Raw genomic sequence first — 24,155 nt, forward strand, 5'->3', positions numbered from 1 at the left:
AGGTGATTAGCTAGTCATCTAATCCTCCAAGGTCACTCATTCATCATCCAATCTCTCCTTGGTGTAGAGACTTAGAGGTTCTCAATTTTGGGAACTTGGAGAACCTATTCTTCCATCCAAATCCATGGATCTAAGAAGCAAGGAATGAAGGCCCTATCTCTTTGGGTGATTAGCCTTTGCTTATGCAAAGAGGAATCTACAAAGGTATTAATTTCAACTCACTTATTTTTGAGTTGATTATTGGTTCACCAATCTACTAGGCTTTGAATTTCATGGGTAAATGTTTTGTTTTTGAGTGCATGTAAGCATGATTCCGCCTTTAATTGTTAATTGCATGCTATATGATGTTGCTCAAATGAACATGTTTTACAAAATAATTCCTTCAAGTGGTATCAGAGCCTAGGTCTAGTAGTTGGTGAATCCTTTTGTGTTTTGTAGTTCATAAGTTTGTGATCTAAAAGTTGTAATTGTTACAAGCTTTATTCTTGCTTCTTTGAAAGTAAATTTTGTTGGAAAATTTGCTATCTCAAATGTTGTAGATGTTGTTCATATGAGCATGAATATTGGAGCTAAAATTTGGTGCCATGCTTTTGGGAAAATTCGGCCAAATCCAAAGGGTGGATTTTTGGGTTCTTGTTTGACTTGTTAAAAGTGTTTTAATGTGTTCTTTGGAACCCCTAAGTACCCTAGTTTGGTTAGATGTTATTTCCCTTAAGTAAGAATGGTTTTGGAATGTTTTTGGGTGGAAAAAGTTCATGGAAAAATTTGGGTTTTTCATGGATGTTCTTCATTGTTCTTGATGTTCTTGTCAAGAACAAAAAGGTTTGGTGTTTTGATTTAAAGTTTTGAATTATTTCATAAAGTATATGTGATATGTTTTTAAATGATTTATTATGTATTTAAAGTGTTAAATATTTGTATAAATGATGATTGAAATAATTGTGTTTGAATTATTTCAAAAACATATCTTATCTTACATACACTTGCATGTTTTTGACAAAACTCACAAATCAACACACACACCAACCTTATCCCTCCCTAAAACCAGCCACTCCCTCAAAGGGAGTACTTTTGGGGCTTTTATGCAATTACATAAAGTTTTGATACTTTTGTGTATTTGCACTTTGGCCCAAAAGTTTACGTTTTTACGTTTAGGTCCAAAAACGCTAAAGGACAAATTGTTTTGATCCTTTAATGATGTTTTTGCATTATTAAAAGTTTGGGTTCTAGTTGTATTTACATGAAGTTGTGACTTTTGTGTATTATACAAAGTGACCCCAAAAGTTTTTGTTATTGCAATATGGCCCAAAAGTTGAGGTTAATTGCAAGATGGCCCAAATAGGATGAGAACAAAATTGTTTTGTCTCTTTAAATGAGAATTGGATTTTCATTTTGTTTAGCTCCATTTAAATCAATCTTATGGATACAAAAACCAAATGAAAATGTTGCATTCATTAATTAGTTAAAGTGTTAATTAATTAAAGGGTGATTATGAACCTAAGCCTAATATAATTGAGCTATGTGAAAGGCGTTTCAAATTTGTTTGAACCATGGGAATGTGTAGATTAGATTTTGGTTGTAATTTGATTTGATCAAATGTTGTAAAAGGGCTTAAGCTCTTCTTTACTTTAAAGTAATTTGTTATATGCAAATGTTGTAATGAGCATAAGCTCACCTTTACTTTGAAGTACTTCTTTCTTGCTTTATACGATATGCATGAAAATGAAGTAGTTGGGTCCAACGCCCATAAGACAACACGCCTTAATGTGATTAAACGCGTAACTAAAATCAATCTTCATTCCTAGACCGAGGTTCAACACAAGGCTCGTGTTGAATCTAAACAAAGGTTCATAATCATCCTTAGGCCCTAAGGCAACTATGTAGTCCATCAAATGAATGCAAAGTTTATGTTAGTAGTATAATATACTCTTGCTTTAAAAATCGTTTTAAAAGCATAGTGGGAGTATTATGTACAACTAAAACAAAGGGATGGACCAATAGTTGTAATAGGACCAAAATAGTTTTAATAGAGATTAAAATGTATGTTTATATGTGATGAGACCTAAAACCCTCAACCAAACCAATATTAAGTTGATAAGCGAGAGATGTTTAGAATATCTCTTCGTGGCCTTCCACCGTGGTGGGATCCAATCGTTTATGACTTGTACACCGGCTTCACCCTATCATGGGGGAGTACACAGTGCATGCTTATACTCAGGAGGAATCCATATACATATGATGAGGTGAGTGTAGGCAACGAGGATAGCTATATATCGTATCATCGTGAGGCTATTCTTGAACCCCTTCACACACTAAGCATGGTGGGAAGAACTTAACTAAGTGCAATGGAACCAATATCATATCATTGTGAGGTTACATTCTCTAGAGGCCAAATAAGATGGGTACTTGCATGAGTTGCAAATGAGTAAGCGTACTCTCTCATTATTATTGTTGCTAGCCATATATCGTATCATCGTGAGGTGGGCTTGGTAATAGTGAGCCTCCCATAACCTACTAGGAGTTTCATCCAAAACTCTCGAATTCCTATGAGGGATATGGAATTTGCCAAAAATAGTGGGTGGTGCTATTTGATTTAAAGACCCAAATCAAATGGCTTAAAATCAATCAATTTATATTCGTTATGTATTTGATTACCAATATATTTGCAAACGCTATCCAACACTTGACAAAACCGAACGTTTAGTTTACGGACTTGGTACTACAAAACCATAGATTGTCTTTAATGGCTTGTAAAAGTACCAAAGTAGTCTCATCCTCACAATCTTACTAATGATAATGTATCATTGGAAGAATATGTTAGAAAAGGTCTATCATAAAGAGGACAACACTTTTAATGTCATAATTCTTCAATTACAATTTGTTGTATGAAGAAATAGGAGTTGCTTTGAACAACTCTTAGTCAATGCAAACACTTAGTGCTTGTTTCTTTGTTAAATGAACAAAGAACTTGAGAAGAAAGCACAAAGGCATGAACACTTAAATGTGCCATGATTCTTCATTTACAATTGTTGTATGAAGAGATGAGAGTTGCCTTGTACAACTCTTGAAGGTTTGTAATTATGTTTAGAACATAATGGTTGGTTGACAAAAATAGTCCATTAACATGGACTTATGATGATTTTGAATCATTAAGTGTTGAAGTGATAAACCACTTAACGAGACGGAAACTAGGCAAGGACTTCACCTTTGTTTCCCTATCCTAATGGTTCACTAAGTTTATTGTAAACTATGTAGTGAACAATAAACCGCACTCTCTCCAAAATGTTTGATGTGTATAACACAATTGAAAAAGGTTTCAAGAGAGATAGTGGGAGTTTAGGGACCATGACTAATGTAGTCAAAGGTGAAAGTCAAATAAAGAAGATAAATAACTCCAAGGGAACAAACTTTCTTTATGAAAGGATGGATATTGGAAAGGGTATTTGCAAGAAATGTCTTGCAAGTGTCAAGGACACACCTTTCGAAGGTGTTGTAAATTGTTCTTGAATAGTTCAAAACAGTTGGTTCTTCTACTTGAATGCATGATTCCGTATTAGTAACAAAGTTTTACAATCATTGTAAAAGCGTGACTAATAAGAAGTAGAAGATATATGAGAGAAGAGAAGGTGCTTCACATTCGGAAACGTGAATCAAATGTAGATCTCTGCGAAAGCAGATGGTACTTACTTCCTCATATGAACTACCAAAGAAATTGGAAAAACATAGATTGTCTTTATATTCCAATTTTAAGGAACTAAATTCCGTCACTATGTGAAATGGATAAATGTTTTGTTTGACAAAACAATGTTCTTTATTAATCAATGATTGGATTATGGTAATCTAATTAATTATCTCTATAGTAGAGATAATATGGTAGTGTTAACTGTTTAGAAAATAATGATGCTTAAAACCCAAAAGGTTGCAAGGTAGTGACTAATCCCAACTAAAGTTGTGATACCTCTAAAACATAAATTACGAGTTGGTCATAAATGGACGCTTTGGATCGTTAGATCCGGATTCAATACCTTCTTGTTAAAATTGTATAGAGGCGAAATGTTCGAATCTTTATTCTTTTGGAAAGAAGAAAGAATCACAAAGTTGTTGAGGTTAATTTACTTAGATGTTAGTGGCACTTGTCCACAAACATAATACTACTCATGTTGGATGACATTCACCGAAGATCACTCTCGGTTGGACTATAGTTTATTTTGAATAAACACAAGTCTGAATACTTTGTAAAATGTTTCAAAGAATTCAAGTAATGTAAGTTGATGAGTAAGACATCTAAAGTATTTACCTCCTTAGACTTGATCCAAGGAAAGGTAACACTTTAGATAAGTTTCCTTGAAAGATATCAAGGAAAATAGCATCAAAAGATAATGTATTTCTCCATTAGGAGAAGAACGAACTTGAATAAGATTTAGTTCGTTAGATGTTATCTATTACCCATATATGGGATATATACTTCTAAAAACAATATGATTGTCAATGAGAAGATCTTCCAATATTTTCATGACTCCATAAGATGTAGTTGGAAAAGAAAGACAAATCTTAAGCATGTTAAAGATTTGGGGTTGTGTGCTAACAAGCAATATTTGTTTGATAATAATCTTGTAGGATATCCTTAAAATAACTTTTGGATATCGCTTCTATAAACCAACTAACAAATGTTGTTTTGTTGGGTAGTTCATTGTAATTCTACAATGTGATTTGCCTAAAAGCAAATGAACGAGAGATAGAACTCAAAGAATGGGTTCTTTGAGAGACAAGAAAGTAATCAACAAATATAACAACCTAGTTTCTATACCACAAGCTCCAAGGTAGTCGATAAGGATTTATAAACCGTCTCAGTTGAATGGTTTTGAACTTTATGACTATGTCATAGAGTTGCACCTCTTAATTCGAAAGAAATAAGAATGAAAATCCTTATAACTACATTGAGTGCATATACGATATATACTCAAGGAAATGGTAAAGTACCATTTGACTCGAAATAATGAAACCTTCATAGCTAATTGGTAGCTTAAGGTGACTACAATCAAAGAGAATGGTTGACTTTGAAGAAACCATCTTTGAGATAGTCTTGGTTTCAATTAATTCGAAGATTGCTAACTACAACTAAATGGTGATTCAATGTTTGGACATAATATGGGTTTCCGAAACCATTATTAAGATAGTCTTGATAATATATGTCTAAAACTATAAATCACAAGACATGTAAGTTGTAGAGATCCATCCATCATGGATCTTAGCAAGTTAGTGGGAGCTATTTGCATTTTATGAGAAAAAGGATCAAATCGTTTGATTTCTCATAAAGATGTAAATGAATCTTTTGTTTACTAGTTTTACAAAAGATTAGTGGGAGTTAATCATGTTCCTAAAATTTAAATATATATGATATATTAATTTTGGAAATGAAAAGAATACTTCTTTGTTAAAGTTATGACTTTAATACATTATATGACGATAGAATGTATATGGGAGATATAGTCTATATACATGGGATGGAAATCTATAATGATATATTTCATGATATAATTGGATTATATCAATCCCTAAATAATAGACAATGGATGCTAGGAAGTTTCTCATATGATGATAAACTTCAATAAGAAGGACGATTCTAGTAAGACTAGCAAGTTGCCCTTCTCAAAGGGAATGTACCCCTTTGACTCCCAAAGAAATAATGCGTAAATTGAATCCTTTATGCATATGCAGAAAGGTGATTTATGTATTTCATATTGTATGAAAAACATTGATATGAGTTGTACCTAGAACGGTACAAGACGATATCAATGCAAGCCCAGGATCAGAACCATGGCAACTGTCAAGTGAGTCCTTAAGTATTTAAGAAATACTAAAGGATAAATTCCTCAAAGAATGAGGAAGAATCAAAGTAACGTAATGGAAGCGTAAATGTATTAGATTATGAATCTAATCCATCATTGGATGTTTCTTCATTATGAATGAAGAGATAAACGAATATCTCTTTATTATGACTAAAGAGATATTTGGATGGAAACATTAAAGTAATGACTTTAGTGTGTTCCATTATGAATGCAAGATATATTGCCATATAGAAGTTTACAACAATGTTGTTTGGATGGGAAAGTTCATTTATGAACTCTCTATTCGGTTCCAACCAAAAAGTGTATGACACTAATGGGGCGATAGCTCAAGCCTGGGAATCAAGGTCTCATCAAGATCCGAACACAAATGAGAGACTGAACCACATGATTGAGAATCATGTATAATGGTGACGTCGTTATTCTCAAGGTTGCTTCTGTGGATAACACATATAGATATCCACTGTCTAGGCCTACAATTCAGCCATTTATGAAATGACTACAGAAGAGATATCATCATTGATGATCAAGCTGATTGGCTCTAGTGCAAGTGGGAGATTGTTGGAAATGTGCCCTAAAGCCAATCATGTGATGATACTTTACGGACATTTCACATGTTAAACTAATCTAGTTTTACATATAAAGGGCATACATTATTATTTGAGCCGTCTCATATAAATGTTATATGCTTAAACGATAAAGTCCAAGGAATTTGTGATTGGGAGAATGTAATCTAATGAAGTTAGATTCTTGAGACCATTCTTTCGTAGACACATCCTAAACGTTCCTGATCATAGGATTGCCAATTGGGCATTGACAGTCCGTCAAGATCGGTACGTACTATGTCTTCTCTCAGGGAGAGTGATTAGTCTCTAGTCATTGGTGTGTGTGACATCAAGACAAGTACGGTAGGTGCTCAATAGAGAATGAGTTCACTGAACGCGATCAACAAAGAGTTCTCATATTCCATGTCACATGAGAACTCATGGTTGGGATAATGCAAAGTAGTCCTTTAACCTGAGGCATCATAGTTGTCTTGTGGTTAAGACCTTGATCTTTGATTATGTCAAAGTCATCCCACCAGGAGGGTGTCCACGGCATCGTTGGGGTCAAGCCGCTTAGCTATGGAGACAAGTGAATGCGCAACAAGGGATCTCTAACCTTCAAACCGTTTGAAGGAGAATACTCTCTGATATGATTTGAATCTCTGGCCAGAGTATGAATGAGATTTGGGAATGCGTTCCTAATCACATTCAAGGTAATCATATAAGCACAAGACACACATTGGATAGTAGACATGAGAAAATAAACTATCAAACCAAACAATGTGGTCAAGAGTATTAGATTAGAGAAGGACCGTATTGCATTTGTAATCCCAGACTGAATAGGTTCTCCACCTCTTCTGATTAGCTTGGGTAACCATGACATACGGCTAGGTGTCACTCATGGTTTGTGGAAGCCCTAAACGTGTGTAATCACTAAAGGGAGAATTGAAAATAGTTTCAATTCACAATCGATGTAAAATGGTTTTAATCGCCCACTACCTCGCTAAAAGGAACCTAATGAATCGTACACCGTGTAAGGTAGAGATGGACGAAATAAATGAAATGAGTAAGATTAATTGAATGGTTTAATTATTTATGGTAAGGATTAATTAATATGTTAATTAATCAAACGAATAAGTTCGTTAAAGACCACGGGATAGTTTTGGACCTTAAGGCCCAATGGGCTTCGAACGTCAAGCCCATTAACTTAAGTTGTATGACAATTTAATGAATAAAGATTCATTAAAGCCCAAAAGCCCAAAAATCCCTAAATGGCCGGCCATAAGGAATGAATTAGGGTTTTGGTTATTTAGGTCACTTAAAGAAGTGACTATATAAATGACTTTATAGCCAAATATTCATTAAGTGAAATAAGGGTTTATTTTTGGGGAAAATGGGTGAGAATTGTCTCTCCATTTTCTCTCTAAAGAGGCCAACACCTTGGAGGTGATTAGCTAGTCATCTAATCCTCCAAGGTCACTCATTCATCATCCAATCTCTCCTTGGTGTAGAGACTTAGAGGTTCTCAATTTTGGGAACTTGGAGAACCTATTCTTCCATCCAAATCCATGGATCTAAGAAGCAAGGAATGAAGGCCCTATCTCTTTGGGTGATTAGCCTTTGCTTATGCAAAGAGGAATCTACAAAGGTATTAATTTCAACTCACTTATTTTTGAGTTGATTATTGGTTCACCAATCTACTAGGCTTTGAATTTCATGGGTAAATGTTTTGTTTTTGAGTGCATGTAAGCATGATTCCGCCTTTAATTGTTAATTGCATGCTATATGATGTTGCTCAAATGAACATGTTTTACAAAATAATTCCTTCAGAAAGGTGTATCTGAAACTAATGAGTATCTAAATTCAAAATTTAAGATGAGGGACTTGAATGAAGTAGATACTATCTTGGGAATTAAAGTAAAGAAGCGTAGTAGGGGTTACGCTTTGTGTTAGTCAAATTATATAGAAAAATTGCTTCTTAAGTTTAAGCATCTACAAATAAAAGAAGCAAATACCCCTTATGACCCTAGTGAGACTTTGCTTAATAATTCTGGTATGTCCATTGCACAGCTTGAGTATGCTAGTGTAATCGAAAGTTTAATGTATGTCATGCATTGCACCAGGCTAGATATCGCATTTGCAATAAGCAAACTTTCTAGATACACTAGTTATCCAAGTACTGCCCATTGGAAAGCAATAAATAGAATTTTTGGTTATCTTAAAAGAACTATTAACCTGAGTTTAACTTATATGAGTTTCCAGCAGTACTTGAAGGATATTCAGATGCAAGTTGGATAACAAGTGCTAATGATAATAAGTCTACATCAGGGTGGATTTTTACAGTTGATGGAAGAGCAATTTCTTAGGCTTCGAAGAAGCAAACATGTATAACACATTCAACTATGAAATCTAAATTTATAGCATTAGCGGCAGCATGTAAAGAAGCGGAATGGATTAAAAATTTGTTATTGGAAATAGAGTTGTGGCCACAACCAATGCCATCCATTTCTTTATACTATGATAGTGAGGCTATTTTGTGTAGAGCATAAAATAAGGTATACAATGGAAAGTCTAGACATATTAGCTTGAGACATGAATATGTCAAGCAATTAATAACTAAAAGAGTTATTAATATTATTTATGTTAAATCAAGTAATAACTTGACGAATCCGTTAACGAAAGCACTTTCAAGAGCTTTGGTAATTAGTACATCTAGCGGAATGGAGCTAAAACCCTTTACTGAAAATTAGCCACCAATAATGGTAAACTGACTTTGTCTAGAACATCACTTGTTTAAAAGTTTAATGGGTAATAACAAGTTATTATTAAGTGGTTTTGAAAGCACTGAAAATTAATATATAACTCATTCCAGGATGATCAGTGCAAGACTGCTACGTTTAGGAGGATGAGTTTTATCTCTTAATGAGGTTATTTGTAGTCATGTCTATAGTAGCAGAGACATGGGAATGAACCTCACCTATATGAACATAAGAGTTGGTTTTTCTCTTGTAAATGTTTATGAAACCAGGATGAAGCACAAGGCCATAATAATGCTTAATTAGTTCAAAATTTTCTTTAAGGAAATAAGACATAGTCATGTGTGTAGTGATTCCGGTTTTAACGTAAGAATAGGTGGTTTAAACTTAGGTCACCATCGCATTCATTATAACTTTGAATTACTTACACTAATTAAAGGTTTAATTCAAAAGACACCTTTATTGTATGCATGATTATATCGGTATGCTTGTGATAATTATAAAGAGAGAATTGTTGTAATATCATTTTCTATATATTTTTAAAATATGGAAGGATTGTTGAATATTTTAAAAATAATATATATATATATATATATATATGTATATATATGCTTGTGATAATTATAAAGAGAGAATTGTTGTAATATCATTTTCTATATATTTTTAAAATAGGGAAGGATTGTTGAATATTTTAAAAATAATATATATATATGGGGCTGTTTGACAGGGGATGGGAAGTTGGGTTATTAACCCAACAATCACATCTCTTCAAATTGAATGTCGCATCATTTGATTGTTGCCGAAAAGACATGATTCATGATCAACAAGTGTAATCCTTCTCCTAACAAATATGACATTTAGGTAATTGGTGCTCTCCATCAAGTATACTCATTAAAATGCCTTTTGGATAATGCTTTGTAAATGTTCAAACAGACATGACCTCTTGAACCAACATGACTTCAAAAGTTATGTACTTTCAATTAACTTGAATAGGTGCAATTCTATCTATATATTGACAACATTGGAAGAAGAGAAAATTCATTTAGAAATTTGTTGTCTTCACAATTTCTTTGTTGTCTCTTCTTTCTCCATCACATTCATACAATTTCTTTCTAGTTATTTCTACAGGAATACAATTTGGTTTTGCTAATTGAATATTTTATACCTTGTTGTATCCTGGAAGTGATTTACTAAGAACCCTTTAGCAAACTCATTTGAGTGTGGACAAATAACACTTTAAGGAAACGATTCAAGTTATACCTCAAAGTCATCATTCAGTTTATTCTCTATATTTCTATATTTACTCTAACATCTACTCTCTCTCTCTGCAATTTGTATTTTCTTGCATGAGGTCATCGTTGTCAGTGACCAGAACTTGAGGTTCTTCGAACGACTGTGAGCACGTGAGCATATTCGAAATTTGACAACAAGAAATCAGAGCCGTTGATCTTCTTCGACTTTCGTCACCTCTAGCTAATGCACATTGTGTTTCCGTGAGTAGTAATTAAAGGGTATGTAAATATTTTGTAAATATTAGGAATCCTTTATTAAGAAGGATATATGTGTGTGTCCTTTATTGCTTATTGTTTCTTTATAGAACAAGGATTGTATCTTGTATATATATTTTAGTTATGCAATACAATGAAAATTAAGTCTTAAAATTCAATTTGGTATCAGAGCCAACCGTAACCCAAAGGCTCCTACTGTACTGCTGCTACCCTGAAACTAGGAAAAAAATATAAAAATATCCGGCAAGTCTGTGGTCTCTGCCGTATCCTGTAGTAAGCCAAGACTGCTGCTCGTGTGTGTTGTATTATTACTGTCGAAGGGGAACAAAACTCACAACAGGTCTTCAGTTGGTGTCGCTGCATCCCTGCAGCAAACCTAATTGTGTGTTGTGTACGTGTGTGTATTGTGCTGTGCCAAGAAGGATTTGTTGCTAGTGTTGATAAAAAAAAAAGGATTGGTTGTTGCTTAAATTGCAGCGTGCAGTCCAACTTTTTTTTTGTTCTTTTTTTTTTGTCTTTGAAGTGTTACTGCTTGTGTTCATTGCAGTGTGTGGTTCCGTAATTGGTGTGGTGTTGTGATTGTCGTGTATTATTGTCTCATGAGTTATTACAATGACGAATGCAGGTTGGATTTTGGATTCCGCTACAACAGATCATATGACGTATGATAAAACCTTATTTCAATCTATGACACGCCCTTATAAAAAGTGTGTGGCAACTGTCAATAGTTATACTACTGCTGTTGTTGGAGCGGGAACAAAGTCTCTTACACCCTCTCTTCCCTTACATAATTGTTTATTGGTTCTGTCATTGTCCCATCACTTATTGTATGTACCTCAAGTCACTGAACAATTGGATTGTGTTGTATTAATGTATCCTTCATTTTGCTTGCTTCAGGATATTCAGACAAATGAGATCATTGGGCGTGGCACTAAGAGAGAAGGGCTATATTATGTGGATGACGTGGTTCATGGAAGAGTTAATTTGGTTCATGCGTCACGTAATAGTAATCTACAAAAGGTATTGTTATTGCATCGTCTTTTTGGGCATGCATCGTTTGGTTATTTAAAACATATATTACCTGATTTGTTCAGTGGTGTTGAAGACTCATAATTGAAATGTGAAGTATGTATTTTAGCCAAAAGTCATCATGTTTCATTCCCTCCAAGTATGAATAGAACATCTTCCCTATTTGCTATAACATTCCATATCGCCCAAGGGAGTGGATCATGTAAGCCTTATATGTATATTCCCATCTCTACCTGGCACGAGGCCTTTTGGGAGCTCACTGGCTTTGGGTTCCATCAGAACTTCAAAGTTAAGCGAGTTCGCGCGAGAACAATCCCATGATGGGTGACCCACTGGGAAGTTCTTGTGTGAGTTCCCAGAAACAAAACTATGAGGGCGTGGTTTGGGCCCAAAGCGGACAATATCGTACTACAGTGGAGTCGAGCCCGGGATATGATGGGGGCTTGGGCCGAGATGTAACAATTTGGGATCAGAGCCAATCCCTGGCTGGAAGTATGCCGACGAAGACATCGGGCCCCTAAATGGGGTGGATTGTAACATCCCACATTGCCCAGGGGAGTGGATCATGTAAGCCTTATATGTATATAACCATCTCTACCTAGCACGAAGCCTTTTGGGAGCTCACTGGCTTCGGGTTCCATCGGAACTTCGAAGTTAAACGAGCTCGCGCGAGAACAATCCCATGATGGATGACCCACTGGGAAGTTCTCGTGTGAGTTCTTAGAAACAAAACCGTGAGGGTGTGGTTGACGCCTGAAGCAGACAATATCGTGCTACAGTGGAGTCAAGCCCGGGATGTGGTGGGGGCCCGGGCTGGGATGTGACATTTGGGCTAGTACACTCTGATGTGTGGGGGCCTTCCCCTATTAGTACCACTTCGGGAAATAAATGGTTTATTACGTTTGTTGATGATTGCGCTCATATGACATGGGTTTATCTGTTGAAACATAAAAGTGATGTGAGTATGATTATTCGGTCTTTCTCTCAGATGGTGGCTACATAATATTCCTCCGTTATTAAGGTTCTTCGTACTGATAATGGGGGAGAATATGATAATTCTGAGCTATCTACTTTTTTCTGTGATCAAGGAATTTTTCATGAGACAACATGTTCGTATACCCCACAACAAAATGGGGTAGTTGAGAGAAAAAACCGTCATATTTTGGAAACTACTTGTGCATTGCTTATAGGTGGGTCCGTGCCCAAGACTTTTTGGCCAGACGCCATCACCTATGCCATGTATGTAATACATCGCATGCCATCCCGGGTTATAGAATTTCATACTCCACTCCAAGTGTTAACAGAACATGTTCCGGTTGTTTCTACCAATACTTTCACTCCTCAAGTGTTTGGATGCGTTGCTTATGTTCATATTCACAAGATTCATCATATTAAATTGGATCATTGTGCTCTTCAGTGTGTCTTTGTGGGTTTTGCATCCCACTAGAAAGGTTACAATTGTTACCACCCTGTAACTCACCACATGTATATAACCATGGATGTGACTTTCTCTGAGTCAGAATATTTTTATGCTCCCGTATCACCACTGTTCGATCATAAAAGGGAGAGTTCTAGTTATGATCTTGATGGTGTTTTTGAATGGTTGGAATTATAAGAGGTAACAATTTCAAGGGGAGTGCACGGTGCCGTACCGAGTGATGCAGTTGATGCTTGGTGTTCTCCTACCGAGCCTGTTATGAGTGGTCAGCAGTTTTTCATTGAGCCTGCTGCAAGTGGTCAGCAGCTTCTCATCGAAGAAGAGGCTGCCAGTCCGTATGTTGGTGCTGCTGAAGAGGAGTGCACTAATGGTCAACCAGCTATTGCCGAAGCTTCATCTCCTCTCTCTAGCTCAACAGTGCCACTGTCCAATACATATTCTCTGGATATCCCTGAGGTAAGCACTAGTGATACTCATGTAACTAATGATGTTATAAGTACATATAAATTGCCACCAAGGCAAAATCATGGTGTACCTCTTGATAGGTTCTCTCTAGGGAGAAAAGTGAAGTATCTCATAGCCAATTATGTGTCTTGTAAAAACCTATCTTTCGAACGTCAAGCTTAGGTGAATAATGTGGATTCAATTCAAGTACCAACTCGAGTAGAAGATGCTTTGAAAAGTTGAGAATGGACCGAAACAATGGATGAAGAGATGAGGGCATTGCAGAAAAATAATACATGGGAAGTAGTTGAGCAACTGAAAGGAAAAAAGCCAGTTGGGTGCCGATGGGTTTTTACAGTTAAATACAAGGCTGACGGATCACTCGGCAGGTATAAAGCAAGGTTGGTGGCGAAAGGGTATACTCAAACATACAGTGTTGATTATCAGGAAACTTTCTCTCCCATGGCTAAGATGAATATCGTAAGAGTCCTTATCTCATTAGCTGCGAATTTGAATTGGCCACTGAAACAATTTGATGTAAAAAATGTGTTTCTTCATGGACATCTAGAGGAAGAAGTGTATATGGATTTCCCCCCAGGGTATAGTAACAGAGAAAAATCGGGAGTGTGCCGATTGCAAAAGTCACTTTATGAGCTTAAGCAATCACCTCGTGCATGGTTTAGGAGCTTAACTCAGGCCATGAGAAAGAATGGGTATTATTAGAGTCATTCTGATCATACTTTATTAGTGAAGCGAAGAAATGGTAAAGTAACAGCCTTGATTATTTATGTAGATGATATGATAATAACAAGTGATGATTTACATGAGATTGTCAAACTGGAGAAGAATCTTTCTGCCGAGTTTGAGATGAAGAGTTTAGGCGACTTAAAGTTTTTTCTTGGAGTTGAAGTTGCTTGTTCATCCAAAGGTATTTTCTTGTCTTAACGAAAATATGTTCTGGATTTATTGAAGGAAATAGGTATGCTTGGGTGTAAACCCATGGATACTCTTATTGTGGAGAAACATTACTTGGGAATTTATCCAGATCAAGAACCAGTAGATCAAGGTAAATATCAGAGGCTGGTAGGAAGACTAATTTATTTAGCTCATACCCATCTAGATATAGCCTATGCAGTAAGGTAGTGAGTCAATTTATGCACTCACCAAGTATGGATCATATGGCAGCTATTATGCAGATTTTAGCTTATCTAAAGTCGGCTTCAGGAAAAGGAATTTTGTATGAAAATTTCGGTCATCTGACGATTGAGGGATTTACCGATGCTGATTGGGCAGGTGATATGACTGATAGGTGCTCTACTTCTGGATACTTTAAGTTTGTTGGTGGAAATCTAGTTACTTGGAAGAGCAAGAAGCAAAATGTGGTGTCAAGGTCTTCAGCTGAGGCCGAATTTAAAGGTATGGCACAAGGAGTATGCAAAGTTCTTTGGTTACGTAAGTTACTTTGGGGTCTAGGTTTCAAAGCAAAAGAGGCCATAAGCTTGTATTGTGATAATAAATCCGCATGGGAGATTGTAGAGAATCTGGTACAACATGACAGAACAAAGCATGTGGAGGTTGATCGTCATTTTATTAAGGAAGAGCTTGAGAAGAAGATTGTGTCAATACCGTTTGTGAACTTGGAAGAGTAGCTCGCAGATATCCTCACTCATGCCATGTGTAGTAGATCTTTTGGTGACTCACTTGTCAAGTTGGGCATGTGTGATATCTATGCTCCAACTTGAGGGGGAGTGTTGCCATGAGTAGTAATTAAAGGGTATGTAAATATGTTGTAAATATTAGGAATCCTTTATTAGGAAGGATATATGTGTGTGTCCTTTATTGCTTATTGTTTCCTTATAGAACAAGAATTGTATCTTATATATATATTTCAGTTATGCAATACAATGAAAATTAAGTCGTAAAATTCAATTCATTGCGTATGTATGACACCAGATTTGAATTTATAATTGCATACATAAATCAAGTTTATAGACCATCATTTTCATCCTTTGTTCTTTTGAAGATTTCTTTTCAAATCTGGAATTAGAACCTGATATATGTATGCATCCATAGTTTCTAGAGCTGGATTTCTCCGGCTAGAGGATTTGGTCTCTTCTCTTATTCCTTTATCTGCTTGATTGCTATAATCATGCCACATCCAGAGAATTGGGTGAAAAGAAATAGACAAGGTTGGCTGCATCAAGGATGGGAATTGGCCGGTTAGAAAACCTACGAAATGGTTGGACATGCAAATTACAGATTTGTTAATGTTTTTTTAAACAAAGGAATTATTTATTTATTTAATCTAAAAACTGAAATATATATTTTTTATTTTATTAATGGTTAGTGGTGTCGGTTATGGACCACAGTATAATTGTTTATTGTATGTATTAAAAAACTGAATTTTTTTTTTATTATTAATGGTTAGGGGCGACACAAAGATGCTCTATCCAATAGCCTTTCTCAATATTTAATGTCGCCTGTATCCGACGAGAGTTTCAATGTCACTGGTATCCGACGCTAAAGTACTTTTGTCCAACATTATTGTCCTTTTTTTAATTTTAAAATGCTTTGCGTTTTCTTGGTGGATTAAGGGAACTAACTGACAACAAAAGCCTTTTCATGACACAAGCAATGCTGTTGATATATCCGCCACCGCAACCATTTCCTATCGGTTTTTATCTATTATTCGACAGAAATGAGGTTTTCTTGTCGGTTTTCAGACCACCACTTATAGGTAGTTTTGTAATAGTGTATTCCTAGAATACTTATGGTCCTTCAATGTGGATTAACTAGGCAGTTCCATAGGCATGCATCCAATAGTATAGTCCCCCAATGCAGATTAACCAAGCATGATCACCTATGGAAATCACGTAATCAAGTAGATAGTGACCTATCAATGCAGATTAACCAGGTAGGATCATCCATATACCACACTACTATTTGGTGTAGTCACACAATCACACATCACACATACGTACCTCATACAAACCACTTCTTACATCAATCCATATGAATTGCAAGTGTAAGCACACACACAATATTGGTTCAACGTAACAATAGATATCTAGTCACACAGACATACAAGTTATATAGGATAATTGTAACATGATTCCCAGCCCATCTCCTCATATTGGCATTCACACATGTCATTAACTCATCTAGTAGCCTAATAAACACATAAATCCCTATCATGCCCCGATCCCGACATACATTCGGAATCGACACGTGATGTCACCAAATACCCATATCTCTAACATACCCCGCCTCTGGGATATGGGCAAAGCATAACTCGAGATATGATTATGTAATAATTTTTCGTACACTTTATGGCTGCATCTAACCTCGTTGTTAGAATGCCTACGTACCCTAAATGAGGATTAAGCCATTTGTAGTTCGTCATTCATCGAACTCTAATCTTTTCGTAAAATACTTCTAGCGGAAAACATAAGGTACCACCCTACACATCAACCATAAACCAAACACAATTATCATCTTGTCATGCACGCATGTGTGCTATTCCCACACATATGCTTTCCAATTCATCCTTCATATAAATCACTATGTTTCACATAATACCTCAATTCATAGTATGCAACATCTCAAAGAACAGTCAACGAAGCACAATGTTATCCTCTAGCCATAATGGTCAACGAGTCTAATCATAATGACAACAATCACAACCAACATTATTCCACAATCACATCAATCAATAACACATATAATATACCAAAATGCACGGCTAGAGAGACACAGTTCGGCCGAAGCCTACATCTCTGAAGTTGATATCAAATCCAAGGAATCAATAAGTCAAATGATGTGATTTCTGACAACTCAACGAAATCCATCAACATCGGGTTCTAGACCACTCCACGAAACCAAGACACCAAAGGGGATTCCGGACTTCTTTATGGAATCCAAACTAGGATACAATTCCAGACCGTCACTCAACAAAATCGCAGAGTAGAAGGGATTCCGAACCATCACTCAATGGAATCCATGTGGATACGATTCCGGACAATCACTTAACGGAATCGTGGAGTAGAAAGGTTTCCAGACCATCACTTAATGGAATCCAAGTGGATACAATTCCGGACCATCACTCAACGGAATCACAGAGTAGAAGGGATTCCGGACCATCACTCAACGAAATCGTGGAGTAAAAGGCATAACAACGACTCAAAGAAACAAGACATGGATCAAGTTACTCCATTCACGAAGACTCAACGAAATGAAACAATATCAAAGCAACAATCCCCATCACAATGGGTTAACGATCCACTACTAGCTCTCACATTTCACAAGCAATTCAATATGCATTTCATCGCAGCATGCCAATCATACAAATCAAACCATATTTCAAATATAAATACGTCAAATCTCATTTCATAAACATAAATCGATGACTAAGTATTAAAAATAACAATTTAATAGAAAACATATTTATAAAACCAAGTCATATCCATACAGGATAATAATTACGAAAACAGGGTAATCACCAATATCCCATATATTAAAGTCACTCACATTCCATCACATCAGGCCAAACATACAAATAAACCACACTCCACAACAAGTTCAATACACAAGTCAAATCACATAAAATAAAAAAGCATATCACAATGTAATGCCATTAGTACGTAAATCGAGGTGCACGTCAATCGAGGAAGACACGTCATCATGTTGAGCCCAATAAGCTCTATGGAGTCTCAACAACACTCTAAGATCAACAACACGATAGAAGAACTCGGACCAGTTGATTAAAAGCCAACCGTCGATTAAGGTTGAGAGTAGGGTTTACAACCCTAGAAATCTAAACCAGAAGATTCGCTTCTCAGATTTTTGATCCGTAACTTCCTAAAGTCCAAATTTTTCTCCTAGAACAACATACTAAAATTTCATTATGATCCAACAGTTGGATCTCTGCCAATCATTAAGATTAAGTGGCAGTCAACGTTTAGTTTTCCAAACTTAGAAATCCAATTCAGGAAGATCCATAGGTCGGATTCCCGATCTGTAAGTTTCTATTGTCCTTAAATATTTCTTACTATTAGATATTAAAGTTTGGTACTGATCCAACAATCAGATCGTTAATTCATATAATAATCAAGTGATGGCCAACTAGGCGGTCAAGTACGAAACTATGTTAAAATATCGGAATTTCATTAAACAAATGTCAAATATGGAATTGGCGCATCAAAATTAGCCTAGGATGGTCAGATAGGGCCTCTGTCCATGCACCGCCGCACGCAGCCGTCGACCATCCTAACTCGCCAAAAAATTCAACTATTTCAAAAAATTACCAAATTTCACATAAATGTAAATCTCAATGAATAGAGCAAGTTTAATACCTATGCCAAGTCCAATTTGGCAGGGAAAGGCCCCAATTTGGCTCTCACCCATCGGAACCCCTAGAATGGGTGAGTTTCGATTCTCTTTCCTTGGTGTTCCGACACCCCTACAACTGATTGGGTTTTGTTCCTAGGTCCAAGGGGAGTTGATTAAGGGTGGTGATGGGTGGTGTAACTCGTCGGAACGACGGAATCACCGTCGAGCACCTCGGGTGCTCCGATGGAGTTCTTCACGATTTTGGACCTAAAAACCCTCAAATTTGGGTGGAGATGGTAGAGGGGAGGTTGTGGAAGAGATTGCAGATGATGGATGTGTGAATTTGGCTTGGAAAATGGTTGAAGACGCCGGAAACTACCTCGGGTCCAAACCGGGTTGCTGCGTGTGGATGGGTACTGGAAGGGGTCTTTCTCTCCCTCCTTTGATTGGTTGTTCCTTCCTTCCCCATTTTTGATTGGTCCCTCACTCTTTTATCTAATTGGTCCCTTTCTCACAAGGTGGGAGTTTAAAATAAATTTAAAATCTATAGCTTAGTAACACAACTTCAAATATCTATAACTATACTGTTAAAACCCGGACTTGCAAACAGCTTTCGCCTATGCGCTCGTGGTTTCGAGATCTATTCGAAAACGTTACTTGTGACCTCAAAAGGTCAACGAATTTTAAAGATTAATTACGAAAATTCAAACCTGATAACTGTTCGATTTAATTCCAAAAATTAACGGAATTAAAATTAACTAATGAAAATAATTTAAACGTGAAATATGAATTTAAATAATGAGATACGTAATTAATAGTGAAATTCCAAGAATGAGATTTCACAATCCCGGTAAGGCGTCACTTATAGTTAAATTGAGGTGCACATCCCTCAGGATGAATTGTTAACCAAGATAGGCCCATTGGGCTCCACCAAGTCTTAAGTAATGCTAATTTTAGCATTTCAGAATGATGCGGGATATGTTAACCAAAATTCAACCATCGATCAACATGGTCATGAAAGGTTGGTCAACAACCCTACGTAATAAAATCAGGAAGATCCCCACAACAGATTTCAGATTCGTGAATTCCTAAGAGCCTCACATTAGTCATACATCAACATACTATAATTTCATTACGATCCAACGGTCGAATCTTTGCTTACCACAAAGGTCATGTGGATGCCCTTTGTGAAATTAGATTCAAATAATAAAATCTCATTGAATGGACCTAAAAATGAATTCAAAGCATCAATTTTTTTTCTAGGGAGACAAAGTCGGGTCACTGATCGCGCGCTGCAACACCAACATTCCAGCTCTAGCTAATTTGATTATGTCACACGTTTTATCTACAAGACATTCTTTATTTAACTAAGTCTTCAACATCCCAGCTCCACCAACAATAAAATGATAAAAATCATTGCAAAAATAAATAAAGGAAGCAGAACCAGACGGATAAATCCTATCAATGAGAAGTACTCCAGATCCAGCACACCACCCTTGACTTCAAAGGTTCTTCTGCAATATCCAAGTAAACAGATATTTGTGGCACTAATCTAAGTACAGTGATTAGCATAGTTATATATGCGGCCTCAAGACAACTTTATTTGCATTTTGGGAAAGTTGCCGAGGGATGAAAAATTTTGTGTTTCTCTGATTATTTGCCTTATGCTTGAGGGACTTTCAAAGTTTGTGGGCCTTTTATTTTAAATTGTGAAAAATGCACTACAAGAACATTATCAATAAATTACTCAATCAATACAAAAACACTAGAAATGCACTTGAAAGATACTGAATAAAAGACTTTCAAATGACACATTGGTCTCATTTGAAAGTTTCTTCAAATTTATTGCATCTAATCATTTTTAGGTCCTTCCATTTTAGTTTTGTACATTCTTAACAACTTTGACCTAAATTACTAGGAACACACCCTTGAGTAACATCTCTCACAACCTATTCGCCCTATAATGTTGTAATTTTAGTCATCTAATAAGAAAATAAAGAATACATCCGGCAGAAATAGATTTTAATTTTATTTTATATATTTTCTGTTTGAAGAAGTATAATTTCTCTGATTTCCAAATAGGTAAATCTTACTTCCTCATCTGATTCATACACTTATTGTATAATACATAATTTCAACAACTGGCTTTTATGCGTATTAATATATGCTGCATGTAAGAGCTACACGATACAGAGTGCCTAATCACGCTTTGGAAGGCAATGGAACCCACTTGCGGTATTCTGCAAGAGCCCACAGGGGGTAGATGTTTCTATAAGCTGCATAATGTAGCATACAATTCTTATTGAACACTCCAGTGATTTCCTGCCATACATGATTAGTAAATAGATGTTATAAAACGTTGCAAGTAAAAATTTGAGCGTACGTATACGCAACCGATATGTTATTTTGTGTTTCATCCGTTTTACCAGTCAAGCTTGCAATGCAAGTAAGGTTGGGGAAATATTTTTATTTTGTTTGGAATGGATGTAAGGATAGGGTAAGCAAGATACCTGCTGAGGAAAATCACCATTTTCCATCTGAGAGTTCATTATCAACTTTGCTGCACGATGAAGAGGTGCGGGGTCTCTTTCGGCCTGTCCTGCATAAATCAAACCCATCATAGCCCAAGCTGTGTGTACTAAATTTGATCGGTTTCCTTCAAGAGGAACGTACTCCTGTATCACCCACCACAGAGTGAAATATTTTAGTCTAAGACAATGAGATTAACTAAGAAACTTGGAGCTAGCTTCAAACATAATCCACCTCCCATATTTTACCTTTTTTGGACATGAAAGGTAGCTCTCTCCCCAACCACCGTTCTCTTTCTGGATTGTGAGTAGAAAATTAATAGCTTTGCGTATAACTGCACAGTTGTTGAAAGTCTTGCCAGCAGCTGTTAACCCTCCAAGAGCAAACCAGGTACCATATGTGAAGCAAACTCCCCAATTCCCGTACCTGTGCAAATGTTTCTTAACTAAGTTGTTTCTCAGCTATAGTTGTTAATCAAAGAAATCAAATTTTTGATTTAATAATATGATATTACCATGAACCATCTTCCATTTGTATATTTTCAAGGTACTGTGCAGCATTGGTAATAAATTGATCTATCTCTTTCTTCCTGTGGCCAGGGTACAACATTTTAAACAAAACTAAAGCCTGAATTGCTGATGAAGTGCATTCAACATATTCATGCTCAACAACAATGTCCGCGAAGAATTCCGTGGGATTCAACATCTGGGGAGAAAAAAAGTAGTGAGAATATCCAGTAAGTATATACTAATTAAGAATGCCTTAAAAGACTTTAGTTTCTTACACACCTAACTAAATTCAACAACATTACTCCAATTCTTTAAAATTCTTACTTCTAACCATTCTGCTGCTCCAGCTGGTTCCCAGGCTGCTAAACCACCATTTTTACTCTACAATGAGCCATAAAATGAGATTTGTAATGAGTAGAGAGACCTGATGGACCTTGCAGTGAAGAACAAATGTCTTCAAACGCTACAAGTTTTTTAAGGTTTTTAAACTAAGGCAGCCATGCATTAGATCCAAAATTTGATTACGGCAGGGAAACAAAATGCAACTCGTACTCATATATATGACTGACTGACATAATAGTTGTACCTGCAGGGAAATTAGGACATTGACAGCATCGTATAACCGCTCAGGTTCCATTTTTTCACCAACCAGCTCCGGTGGCATCATCGATAAAAGCAGGCAACACTGTACAGGGGATTATGGTGAGAAAAATGGAAATAGCATTTAAGGTGGATAACTAAGTTGAAGTATTTGTTACCTTTAAACCCTCTGCAGTGCAATCAGAAACTTGCCATCCATGGTCTTGATCAGAGAAAGTCCACGATCCTTTGGAAATGTGGCGGTGCATGCTTTTGAAGTCACCCGATGGATTGTCCTTAACCTTTACAAGTCGATTCCAAAACAGTCACTAGTTAGAACAAATTAATCGATGCACATATACATTTTACCAAAAATGAAAGTTCAGCTGACTATATAAAAAACGAACCTGGGATTTCTTGACGAAGTCATGTCCTCTAGCAAGTGTGGGTGCTATTTCATCGGTTAGATTGGAAGCAAGCAAAGCTTGAATGGCAAAACCAGTATCCCACTGTTGACTGCCAAAACTCTGCACGTATTCAGAAAATGTATCAACTTATAATGTTTTCCAATAATTTAGAAGAGTAAACTTTTGCATCAGAGAAAAGGGTAAAGAACAAATCATCGTATCATATACTGTATTAACAAAATGTGTACTAACTTGCATCTTCATCCCATCCTCAGCAACCCATAAATAATCTGGTATCCTGGCAAGATGCTTTTTAAAATAATCACCATTTGGGTCTTCAGCCCAACAAGCCAGCATGCATAACACCTTTTCGACACATCCAATGGTAATGTATCTGCTGTTTTCATCTTCATAATGAATGTGCTTCATTGTTACTTCGAGAGCCCTTTTCCTGATCATCTTGTTAAATGGCCAGCGAGTAAGAAGAGGCTCCGTACATATGTACAGACTATCCCATAGAAAGTCCTGTATCCAAGGATGAGGGTAGTAGATGTCCTCCTGCTTTCAAATTACCGCAATCAGTTTATGTACCTAAACAAGAAAAAAATTGACTAACTAGCTATCTTATTCAAGTTCAACCTACTTTAGCACAGTGATGACGCACTCCCTTCCAGTTAATTTCGTCATAAGGCTGAGCATAGAGTTCTTCCCTTAATTGTAGTATGAGAGGTGTGATTGGACCAACAAATCTTTTCCCATATAAATATGACATAGGCATGTAAACCATCCTACAGTAGCACCACATTTTTGCTGCATTTGTATGATGTAGAAGAGATTAAAAAAGAAGACTATAGGTAGAGAGAGACTAATTAAACCTATCAACATGTGAAAGATTGAATTATTTGTACTAGTGGAGTCCGGAATTGTGCTAACCTGGATGCATGGGAAGAAATGAAGGCAGAATCCAAAACTCTGGGGGCATTGGGTTGCTTCCGGACCACTCAAACACACCAATTATCTGCAAGAATCAATTGAGCAAGATTAATTAAAAGGGGAAACCCTCTTAAATAATAGTAGTGTTCTCAATGCCAAATATGACTCAATCACTCTTTAATATACCGAAATAGTTAAGGTTATATAAGATTTTGGTCTGCCATCTGTAAAATCATATTTGACTTAATCTAGTTAAAAGGTGGGACTCCACCTTTAGAAGATATAAAGTAATAGTAATTCTAAA

General features: G+C 36.3%; 1 protein-coding gene and 1 long non-coding RNA gene across 3 annotated transcripts in view; one reads left to right on the top strand and one right to left on the bottom strand.

Annotated features, from left to right (window-relative positions):
• LOC126582884 (beta-amyrin synthase-like) overlaps positions 1–24,155 on the bottom strand; it is a 101,272-nt gene that overhangs the window by 73,328 nt on the left and 3,789 nt on the right. Inside the window, exons 5-15 of one of the 2 annotated variants that reach the window (XM_050247116.1) lie at positions 23,852–23,936; positions 23,562–23,728; positions 23,171–23,476; positions 22,919–23,038; positions 22,691–22,813; positions 22,519–22,617; positions 22,257–22,313; positions 21,938–22,128; positions 21,672–21,849; positions 21,405–21,569; positions 20,911–21,216 (exon numbers count right to left, since the gene is read on the bottom strand). The exons of the other annotated variant lie outside the window; for it this stretch is intronic. Of the exons in view, the coding sequence (XP_050103073.1) occupies positions 21,097–21,216; positions 21,405–21,569; positions 21,672–21,849; positions 21,938–22,128; positions 22,257–22,313; positions 22,519–22,617; positions 22,691–22,813; positions 22,919–23,038; positions 23,171–23,476; positions 23,562–23,728; positions 23,852–23,936 (1,611 nt within the window). The 3' untranslated portion in view covers positions 20,911–21,096. Of the gene's footprint in view, positions 1–20,910; positions 21,217–21,404; positions 21,570–21,671; positions 21,850–21,937; positions 22,129–22,256; positions 22,314–22,518; positions 22,618–22,690; positions 22,814–22,918; positions 23,039–23,170; positions 23,477–23,561; positions 23,729–23,851; positions 23,937–24,155 lie in introns of those variants that run through there. 2 annotated transcript variants of the gene reach the window in all.
• Positions 21,086–24,155, top strand: part of LOC126582898 (uncharacterized) — a 53,152-nt gene continuing 50,082 nt past the window's right edge. The window contains exon 1 of the long non-coding RNA XR_007609619.1: positions 21,086–21,345. This is a non-coding gene — a long non-coding RNA (uncharacterized LOC126582898). The remainder of the gene's footprint in view (positions 21,346–24,155) is intronic.

The sequence above is a fragment of the Malus sylvestris genome, chromosome 9, assembly GCF_916048215.2.
Source record: "Malus sylvestris chromosome 9, drMalSylv7.2, whole genome shotgun sequence".
Classification (NCBI taxonomy): Eukaryota; Viridiplantae; Streptophyta; class Magnoliopsida; order Rosales; family Rosaceae; genus Malus; species Malus sylvestris.